Source organism: Cyrtonyx montezumae, unplaced genomic scaffold (assembly GCF_038088225.1).
Source record: "Cyrtonyx montezumae isolate F1298 unplaced genomic scaffold, pur_monq_1.0 scaffold_3, whole genome shotgun sequence".
NCBI lineage: Eukaryota > Metazoa > Chordata > Aves > Galliformes > Odontophoridae > Cyrtonyx > Cyrtonyx montezumae.
Genome location: NW_027072034.1, coordinates 147,651,143 through 147,662,311, shown reverse-complemented (window position 1 = coordinate 147,662,311; position 11,169 = coordinate 147,651,143). Strand labels below are relative to the sequence as shown.

The 11,169-nt window shown below is 44.3% G+C and overlaps 1 protein-coding gene across 1 annotated transcript in view; it reads right to left on the bottom strand.

The window, feature by feature from the left end:
• Positions 1-1,129: 1,129 nt before the first annotated feature.
• Positions 1,130-11,169, bottom strand: part of COG5 (component of oligomeric golgi complex 5) — a 180,017-nt gene continuing 169,977 nt past the window's right edge. The window contains exons 19-22 of the mRNA XM_065743600.1: positions 10,885-10,961; positions 10,258-10,384; positions 9,637-9,716; positions 1,130-1,500 (exon numbers count right to left, since the gene is read on the bottom strand). Coding sequence (XP_065599672.1) covers positions 1,386-1,500; positions 9,637-9,716; positions 10,258-10,384; positions 10,885-10,961 — 399 coding nt within the window. The 3' untranslated portion in view covers positions 1,130-1,385. The remainder of the gene's footprint in view (positions 1,501-9,636; positions 9,717-10,257; positions 10,385-10,884; positions 10,962-11,169) is intronic.

The following is an 11,169-nucleotide window of genomic DNA, read 5'->3' as shown; positions in this document are numbered from 1 at the left end:
TCGTATTGCTGATTTATATGTATTGCACAACCATATTACTAATTACGAACCTGGGACTCTCTGAAATGGCAAACCATGTATTACCAGTTGCCTCCCAGTCTGCCCAGGTGCCTACAAGTTACCGGGACGTGTGGTAAGTGGAGAGCACAGTGAGCTGTAGCACGGGAGCTGCTGCTTGGGTCACCACCTTGTGTCTGCACCCGCAGTGGGATGTTCTGCAGCAGCAGAGCCCATACTTCCATGGGAAACAGCAGCTCAGGCCAGGGCGAAAGGAATAAATAGCATTATCTCAAAAAAAATAAAATGGTGCTGTTGATGTTGTCACCATCATAGTTTTAACTTCGTGTTTGGTCTTTGCCACATATTTACGATATTTTATTTTGCCATAAGACCTCTTCATGGTGGGGGCAAACTTTGCACTTAACTATACGTGCAACACTTGCACTTTACTTTTCTTCTTCCTCCAACTGTCTGAATTAGAGCAGCGCAGTAGGATTGCCATTGCTTCTGCTGTGAACTACAATCATGGCTTTTCCTGTACTAAACAGCTGTGTGTTTCTTTTTTTTCTTTTTTAAAAAGAATCACAACTGTAAATTTCAGTTTGACACGTCTACGTGATGTTGCCCCTAAGATTTTTGCACACTATATTCTTGTATATTATTTCAAATAAATTCATTAAAATTGGGTGGTGTGTGCTCTATGAAATGAAGACCACGACGCATCGGGGTCGCCCCCAGCGCCGAGCGGGTCCCGCACTGTGGGCTCTGCCTATCTTGAAACTTTGAGCTTCAGGAACTGAAGAATTATAAATACTGAATTCAGGATTGGAAAGTCAGTGTTCTTTATTAGTTTGGGCAAAAGGAGAGATGAAATCAGTATAGGTTATTCCCAAAGCCACAGCAGTGCAAGAGCAGATCGCCGATGTTATTTGTAAGTATTTTTCCTCCTGTTAAAATTAGTGATTTTTAGATGGAAACTGATGATTCTGGCATTTCAAAAGGACAGTTTTCTGAATAAGGCTAAAATGTATTCAGCGCTTTCAGACTGCGCTTGTAGGAAAAAAGAGCTACTTCCTTAATCTGAGAGATTCGGCAATTACCCTGTCATGTTTGAGTGCATTCTAATTTTATACTTTTAGATTCAAAAGGAATGAGGGAGAGCAATTCCTTTTTAATAGCAGGTAACGAGGGTACAATTTCATAATAACATCTGTGTGTAAATAAATTCCCATGAAATTTCCCACGTGAAAAGAGAGACGCTCCATGGATGAAGTAGTAGGTGAACATACCTCACTGTGAAGTGTATGTGTCTGTGAAACACTTCACGTGAGCCCTAAGCAGAGCTGTGGCACCAAAGAGCTGTGCCCGTGTGCTGTGCTCCACGTTCACTGGAGAGCTGACACTGCCTTCTGCAGCAGCTGAACCATGATGGGATAGACGGGAGCGAGCTCCTTTCCTTCCCGTGCTCTTACTGACTGCACGTAAGCTTCCAGCGCGCCTCTAAGAAAACAAACAGCAAAGCAGTTAAAGGAATAAAGCAGCGCACGGTACCATGAGTTTGAGATCCAAAACAGATCGACCAGAATTGTTCCCTTCTACAGAGTTTTCCTTAAATGATTTAACGTATCTTTGTGGATGGGAGCAGAGACCAAAGCCTGCAGTGCTCTATGGGATCGTTCCGTGCTCTTCTCCCCTTTCTAGCAAGTTTTGAGGAGTGCACAAGTTAATATTTAGATAATCAGCAGCACTCACTGCAGATGGCTTGGAATGGCAGCTCTGACGCACGGACACAGGCACAGTGCTGTACGGGTAACCTTTAGGAAGGGAAAGAATAGACTCCAGCTGCTGCTCACAGCGAGTGTACCACTCCACACTGAAACTGGGCCACCACAGACAGCTCGGCTGCCTTCAGCTGCCTTCAGCTGCTCTCCTGGCTCGGGCTCCTGAACCACTGTCCCCTGGGAGATACTGCTCTCCAGAGACAAACTGCATCCGTGCACTTGTACATCTTCACTGTGTTTTTCTTACACACTGCCATAGGTCACACCTGTGTGATTTACACAAACACAGGACTTCCATGCTAAGAGGGGCAACTGTGATGCCATATTTGTCCATGTATTCTTCAACTTAACTTGCTCTGCAAGTACAGGGCCTCCTTTCACCCATCATGCCAGTAAACAGTGGTGCTGAACTACTACGCATCTCTAAAACAAAGACTGAAGCAAATTACAGCTGTGACATATTGGTCCATGAAGCAGGCCAAGCTACTTCCATGGATACTCAAACGCAGCGTCAGACTTAGTTCATTTTTTTCCTACCCATTTCCCCTTCTTCATTTGAGACAAGGAACTGGGTGGGGATCCTTCTGAAAGCCTTTGCTGGTCTTACACTCCATGCTATTTACAAGCAGAATAGTGACACTGAGGAGAAAACCACAGCCAACAGACCCTGTTTCAGGCACCTGATCCCCCCTCAGTGGTGCTCATACAGAGCGTCAGCGCACAGCATTCCTGCGGACCCCGGCTCCATCCTGCACAGCTGCAGCTCTGGCTGCTCACGCCCCAGCAGGAGCTGAGCTCACTGCAGTGCTGTCTGGGGAAGTGGTCCTGAGTGTGTGTGCACTAGAGGCACTGGAGCCCGGGGTGCCCCCCCCTCACCGCCGGGCAGTGACCCCTGAGCATCCTGTCTGGAGCACACAGACAACACGGATGAACGCAGGCACACAAAGATACAGTGTGACCACAGTTTGTGGTCAGACGCTCCAGACACACCACGCAGCAATGCTCAGGGCAGACGTGGCAGGAAGGAGCTGCAGGCCGCTCTCCTGCTGAGCACAGGGTGGGAATGAAGCAGGACAGTGCCAGGTAGTGCCCACTGCTCACTGCAGCCCCAGCCCCAGCAGCTGGGCTTCAAGCTCCATCTGCCAAAGCCCAGGGCACACTGCCTGAGACTGAGGTGATGGAAAAGAAGAGTGGGCTGGGACACTGGGGACACTTGAGAGGTTCCAGAAACACAGTGACCGAGCACACAAAGTCCCTAGTACTGGTCTGCATGCGTTTCAGAGCTCTTCAATTTCAATAGCAGTTCTTCACCAGTGAGTTACTGCTGAGTGTGCCACGCCTGGTACCACCGCATCCTACAGAGTTCCTCTGCATTTTTTTTCTTTTGCACAGCAGCAAGAGGAAAAGTAATCTCCTTTCACAAGTAGAAAGGGACAGAATATTGGACCAAGCCAAAACAGAGCTGCCTTTCTGCACTTGGTCAGCTCCCTGAAAGCTTTCATCCTGCTTTTCCCTCTGGGAGCAATCACAGAGCCTACAGGGACAGAAGCAGCAGGTACAGGAACTGCTTGCTGCGCTCACATGCTCCAGGGGCAGCTCACCCCACTCCCATCACCAACACTGACTGCAGAGACCAGTCACATCCCCAGGTAAGCTTTAAAATGCCATGAGAAGATGAGACAGGGGAAGAGATAGCAGCTCAGTGTGCTTCTCAGCCCTGCAGGTCTGTGGTGGCAATGGGGGCACACGCAGAGCACGTAGTGAGCTCTGAGTGATGGTGGGAGGTGCGGGCAGGGGTGGCTCACAGATACTGTCATGAAGAGAGAGAGAGAGAGAGAGAGAGATGCTTCACACTCTGATATGTGTATCACATTTCCACTCAGGTCAGCACTGCAGTGCTCAGAGCAGCAGTAATCGTTAAACACATTGGATTTTAGTCACCTTCTACAAAGAACAGTCTCCTATATTAAAAAGACAGTTGAGAAACTCCTGTAACAGTTTTCTTGCTGTAGTTGTCAATCATTTGTCTGCAGAATCTTTCCCCCCTCCCACTCACAAGTGTCCCTCTGTCTCTTCCTCCATGCAATCCTCAAAGTTTGTTGGTTCCAAATAGTTTTTAAGTAAGTCATCAAAAGCTGCAAATAGAAAAAAACATATTGACCTGCTTAACTTAGAACACTCCAACACCTCCTGGTGAAGTCGTGGGTTGGCATCATTACCCAGATGGTAACACTGCTATCCCTTCCTGACATTAACTCCTTGCTTGAAAAAAACCTTGAAAACGATGACGGAGATAACCAGACACTTCAGATGAAAGGGAGAGGCAGCTCTACCCTAAAAGCAGTGCCCAAAGTCACTCCATGTCAGTCCTTGATAATCCTTACTCAGAGCGTTACTCCCACCAGATCAAACAAGAGGGAATGAGATTTAGGCTACGCTGAGCGCCCAGCAGAGTCCCGCTGGCACAGCTTCCGGCTGCTTTTATCTTTCTTCTCTCTCTCATCTCAAGAGAATCTGATTTAACTGGCAAATAAACTCTGATGCTGCCAGGTGCTGTCCCCTTGTCACTCAGAGAGCAGCTGGAACGTGCTCTGTGAGTTGTCCTGTGGGCAGTCAGGCCTCGAGCCTGCCCAGACCCTCCTCCTTCCCCAGCAGACAAACAGCCAACAGAAGCAGCTCTGTGTCAGCTCTCTCCTTGTGCTTTCTTCTTCATAGCTTTGCTTGCTTTGTTTCAAAGCAACAAAGTCAGACTCAGCCAGTTTCACCAGCTCAGGAACACCGTAACTGTTTTCCACTCTAGAGACGAACAATAATTACCATTTCATCAACACCATAAGGTGAATTCTCAGGCATTTTTCTAAAACATACTTTGCACAGTTCCCCATTAAATAATGAATATAAAGCCTTCTCAATACGGTAACATTAAAAGCATTCACTGCATCTCATGTCCCATGATCCTATCTCCAACAGAAGCATTTAAACGCCCTGAAGTTGGCAGCTGAAGTGCAATTCAGAATCAGTAACTTTACATGGAACTAAAACAGAAGCCAAACTCTCCGCAGACAGCAGAAGCTTTGCTAATGGCCCAACTCAATCCAAAGGCGTGTCGTGTCGAACACTGACTTCACACCAAATTTAACATTTCTATCAGGCTTCCTTGTCTGTCCTCAGCATGTGGAGCACTGTGGTAACAGCGGCAGCTTGGAAGTGTGAGTTAAGTGGCTGGGAGAGCTCACAAAGCACAAATGGTCAAAGTAGGTGTGATTGCTGAGGTACATTCTGGATGGAAGTTTTGTTTCTCTAAGACAGTTACCTATCTTAAGAGTGGGACTTTGGGACTATGACATAGAGCAACACCAAGAGCGCAGGAGCTGCTCAGGGCAAGGCAGTGCGTTTGTTGGAGCTCACAGCCACAGTTTCAGCTGGCTGAAATGGAAAACCCCTCACAAGGTGTCTCACTGAAGCTGCTGAAATGCCTACGTGGCTGCATCTCATCTGGCAATAAATGCATTTAATAGCAATGCTACCGTCTGAAATGTGCGTTTTATGATACTATTTTTGTAGGCTTAACTGGTCCCAGCTCAAAGAAGCTTTTGTAAATTATTCTGGCAGCACAGAATGCAATTCAGATGCATCATTGTACTACTAAAGTCCTCTATTAGAAAAGGTATATACTTGCTCCTGTAGAGGACACTGTATAAACACCAATGCATAAGTAAAAATGGAAAAATCAGCAGCACCAGGGGTAAAAACAGTACCACCCAGTCTGCAGCACGGAGATCACAGCTGTTGTCATATAGAACATGTAGTTTATAGTTATATTACTGATGTTTAAGGAGATGGAAGAAACCCTGTTTATGTAATATACAAAACATACTCTCGAAGGGATTAGACTAAATAATGCCCTATATTCAGCATCTTCCAGTCTAATAAAGGACACAAAACCTGTTCAGCAATCTGTTTCTATTTTCAAAGACAAGCTATGGTATACATTACAAATATTGTTTGTAAAAGAGAGCTGTGGAAAGAGGGTTGGTGGGATGTTCTGCATACATTGATGCTTCATTAAAAATGCCATAAGAAGTAAAAAAAAAAAATCTAAGATAGCCTCCCACATAAGGAAAAGGATTTTAAAGCACTTATTAAATTACTTCACTTGCTTGAGCAAAAACATGAGCTTTCTTGGAAATCAGGACAAGCTGATTATATAAGACCCAGATAGTTCTTTTTTTAAAATGGTATTTCAACCCATGAAGATTTATATCTACTGCAAAAAGGGAAAGAAAAGAAAGTGTATGATTTGGGCTACGGCTCTTAAGGAGAACTTAAGAGTAATTCCAAATTATACGTATTAGTTAATTAATTAATTTTGTACTGTACTGTGAACACCAGCACTGCCCCTGGGCTGTGACTCAGGCAAACAGGAAGCTCAGGGGCTGTGTCCAGCCCCAAGCATCTGGCAGGGCAGCTGGAGGGCAGCGGGGCCAGACGTGGTGTGGGGCTTTGTTAGGAGCCGCTGGCATCGTCTCAAGTCAAGGAGGAAAGCAGAAAACGTGCTGTGCAGGACTGCACCTGTCCAACAGCAGAGCTGTGAGAGGTACTGTAAAGCCAAACAGTAAAATCTCCAACGGCATCACTTGTAGCACAACAGGTGTCATCTCCTTTTTATTTACAATTACCTAATGAAGAGTTCAGTGCATGTGGGCTTAGACAAACCAGAAGAGCTGGCACCAAACATGTTTATGGATGAGAAATGGTGGGGATGTGCGCAGACACAGACATGAGCCCTTCAGGAGATGAGCTCCTCACTGTGCTCAGCAATGGGAGGAAGCGAGTCTGAGAAAGAAGTGTTCACCCTAGGGGCCCTGTCCTTCAGGCTGGCTCAAACTCTGCCAAGCGGAACAGCAAGGCTTCCTTTATGGGAGACAGGTTGGATTTTCAAACTGAATAAGATAAAATAAAATACAAAAAAAAGAAAGAAAGAAAGAAAAGGTGTCTTGGCTGCTAACAGAAGTGCTCCTTCCTACACAGCCCCAGCCCTGCAGCAAGGCCATCCCAAGGCCATCCAGCCAACCTTACACCTCCTCAAGGCAGCTGTCTGCCTGACAGCCCCCTGCTTTTTTGCCCACACACCCTTTGTTGGACAGAAAAAACACAGCTTTCAGGGCACAATGCAGCTGACCTATTTTAGGTGACTGCTTCAGGATGAGATGAATCAGCCCCAGCAGTGCCTGCTCCTATCTGTCAAGGGAGTACAGCTAACGCACCTCTGGTCAGGTAAATCCCACCTGTTGTGCTGAATACAAGCAGAAAGAAATGCATAAAAACACTAGAAATGCTCAGAATTCACAGTGCTAACACTATGAACATTGTGCTGCATAGGAAGCATTTAAGATCCACAGCGCTGAAGAAAAACTGCAAATAGCTTTAATATAAGGGTGTAAAGATTCTGATCACACGTGTGAATTAATATCTAAGAAGCAAGTCCCCAGAGTAATTGCAGAGTTGTTATAAATCGAAGTTGCACAAAATTACCATTTGCAAGGCTACACCAAATGCAAAGATAATTTCTCAAAGTAGGCCAGAGATTTGAAGGCCCAAGATGCACAAAGTCCAATTAGCACAGCCCAACTGCAGCAGGAAGGCTTGGAGAGGGCGAGATACAAGACCTGACTAATGGGCAAGCCAGCTGCAGTTCAGCTCAGGTTCATAACACACAAAGGAGGCAACAGAGACAAAGGACAGAACAGCAGGCTTAGAAAGCTTCGGATATGGTATTAAGGAAAATACAGTATGAGTGGAACGTAAGGCCACAAAAGCGGCTGGTTGATTGCCTGCCTTCTGTAGGGATCAGAAATCTACTTGAAGTGACTACCATGACAAGAGATGGTCATAAGGCAGTGCATATGGCAATGCATACACAAGTTAGCAGTCTGCCCAGGAGAATCATGTCCTTCACTCCCTGGTCTGGCTGTGCTCTGCGTGTTCATGCATGGAGCTACAGGGTGCCAATTCCAGCAGGGAAGGGATGTGCTCAGCAAATTGCAGCTCAGCACAAGGCTGTCTGCAGGAGGTGGCACTGGGGATGGAGAGAAAAGCAACCAGCAGGGGCAGGGACAAACAGCTGTCCATAGGGGAGAACTCCTGGAGCACCACCAGTGGTGTTAGGGAAGGGCAGCTCTCCGACGCTGCTCCGCCATGCCCTGCGAGAGGATGTTCAGGCAAAGCCCAAGCACATCACAGCACAAAGCACAAGGACCAGTCCCACTGCAAAATATTCAAGTGATAAACTCACAGCAGTATGCTCTTAGGATTGTGAAATTTAAGTACTTTTATAGTTGTACTGCATGCAAAATGAATAAGGGATTCTGAACGGAAAAGGTTGTTTGCCAGCAGTATGAGTTGGCCCACAAGAAGATACTCACTCTACTTAAAACTTTCTCCCAGGTGTATTAACACCCCCATGGTCAGAACAACTTAACAGCATTTGGATATGACCACCAGAAGCCCATTAACTGAATCACTCCGAACAAAGGTTAATGATAAGCAAAGACAATAATGTGTTGTAGTTTAAGGGTGGCATTCTCAAATTCATGTAGAGAAATAAACAATTTTGCCAGTTCTATCAGGACAGATTACAGTAAAAATCATCACTAAGTTACACGTATAGCTGTATACCTATTATCAGCACTGTATCTCTTACTCATGTCCTGTAATTCAAGATGCCATGGCTCGAGATTCAAGAAACCTAGTTTTGTAGTTAAACTAATGACATGTATGATTCTCAAAAAATACTGTTTCAATAAACATATGAAGAACATTTTTGTATTTTAATATTTTGGAAATATACCTTATTAACATCTACTGGTGATCAGTAAGTATTTCCTTACTTGGTCTGAGCACTACACTGGACTACGTTGAGCTATAAGCTTCAAGAACAATAAATATTTATAGCAGACTCCTCTAGGCTGTGTATTCTAAATCCTGGTTTAGAAGTGAAGACAGATAACAGCAGATTTTCTCAAGCACAACTGCTGCTGGCTGGGGCTGAAGAGTCAGCTTTTACAGCTTCAGTAAAAGCTGGCCACCTCCATGCACAGAAATGCCAGGATAGAGTTGGCTTCCAGTTCAAGTCTGGCATAGCTCTAAGTGACAGCCTCTCTGGTGCCACTCAGGTGAGTAACCCTGAGGTTGGGAAGGTAGCTGGGTAAGTTGGGCCATTAGGAGCCAATAATCATCCAAGCTTGAATCTGGAGGACCTACAATGGTGGCTCTGTAATGTTCGTACAGTACTAGTGTTCTTCTGATGTATTTAAAAAACTGTTTTGGGAAACAAAACTCTCCATAACCTTTCCTAACTTTTCAACTATCTTAGGATCATTTCAAAAAATCTGACATTATTATCACTTCCTAAAGTTCTCTGGTTGATTTGCTGAAGAATAACATGACACGGGTTACGAACAAGTGCCTTCCATTTTAAAATTCATACCTACATCTTCTTTGTCTAAGCATTAAATGCTTCCCTATGGCAGAATGGCTGCAGCCTTGACTTGTTAATGGTTGAGAGTTCTGTTAAAATACAGTGTGAATCTGAACCATCATTGTGTGTGGTTTCCTTTTTTTGCAAGAAGATTATACACTCATTCCAAAGGCACTGGAGGAATTGGATGTAGCAGAGGAAGGTGTCCAGTTTACACATCCTTCCATTTTGAAACTCATTCTGTGAGTGGGGAGAGGTAACAGTAATTATGTCTCCTACAGCACGGTCCTCTACTTCTTGTGACAAATCCTGGTGTCCCAATAAGTTATTGCTCAGTCATCATAAATTTACAGAAGAAATAAATATGACTTTTACCGTATGAGTGCAAGCCTGTCTTTTTCAGAAGGATGATCATCGAGCCACTGAGAATAGCGGGCAATGGACCACTCAGCCCTCTGATACAGGGAAAGACAGAGAAACATCAATTACACATGAATGTGGAAAAGGTCATACAGACCAATTTCAGAAACAAAGAGAAATAAGTGAAGTCAATAAAAGACACTCTTAACACTCCGGAGATGTGGAATTAGTTAAGTAACCAGAGACTACTTAATAGTAATAGCTGAGCGCACTATTTTGGTAGCTCAGATCTGACCTACTACATCAGCTGCTCTCCCAGTTCTGAAAGTGGATTGAATCTAGATTTCTTAATCCGACTGCAACTTGCAGCCTGCAATAGGACTTTCATTTTCTTCTATGAGCTGAGAGAACATTAAAGAATTGTGAGACTATTCAAAATCAGATTATCACCTTCCTACCGTTGATGTATGAAAATATGAAATCAATGACCATAACAGCTTTGTCACAATGAAAACAAAGTCAGTAAGTCATATAAAATATGAGCTTGAGTATTTTTAACTAAAATAACCAAGGCAAACAAAAATGTTTGTTTCCCCTCAGGACATCTAGAAAACAAAGATGGGTTAATCTTATTACCTGGAAGGGTGATTTTAACTCTGGTGGTGCTCTTGTAAATAAGAAGTGAAGAATAATGCTGAATGGAATAACCTCTCCCAGGGCTGGGCTGTTGGCAATATGCTCACTGGTCTGGAACAGCAGCGGTCTGGAAAAATGCAACAATATTCTTGTGAAAGGAAGGAAAGTCTTATCTTATGCATTAGAAAAATACCTATCCAGTGGCAATGCTGTCACAGGATAAAACCACCTTGTTTTTTTCCACTAGTTTGTATCTCAGGTTTTCAACACAGCTTCAGACTGTAAAAATTTACAGAAGTTGCCTATTTTAATTAAACAGTACAGGACCGCAAATTTTCTACTTCAGTGGAAAGATGTAAGGCAACTACAGAACTCACTACCATAAAAAAGCAGCACTGAAAGCAACACAAAATAGTACCATTTGGCCATGATTTACATGACAAAGCCTTTTAAATCATAGTCATACTTGGCATAAAATTTACAAGAACTTTAATCTATTTCTAATTTGCTTGTGGGTGTTGCCGAAAAAGCCCCCAGTTCAATCAGAACTAACAAAAGGCAATAAATTAGTTTTGAAATACAGTTTGGTCATAGAACCAACTGGGCTGTGCTGTGCCTGCAACTCACCTGAATGACCTCAGCTGCCTGTAAGATTTTCCTAGGTCAGAGACTCGGCGGCAGAGCGGCGCTACCGCTAACTCCATCTGTAAAAACAAAGATTCAAGCATAAATTAGACTACCCTAAAATATACAACTCAGAATTTCAGTAGTCAGCCATTAAACCCAGACTTGCAGGCCAACTCATCAGTTTCTCACTGGTGGTTGCCTTCAAGACAAGAAGCTGCTCTTCCATATTGCATTGCCCAAGCCAAATCTTCTGCTCATTCTTGGCAAGACAGTAAGCAGCACATA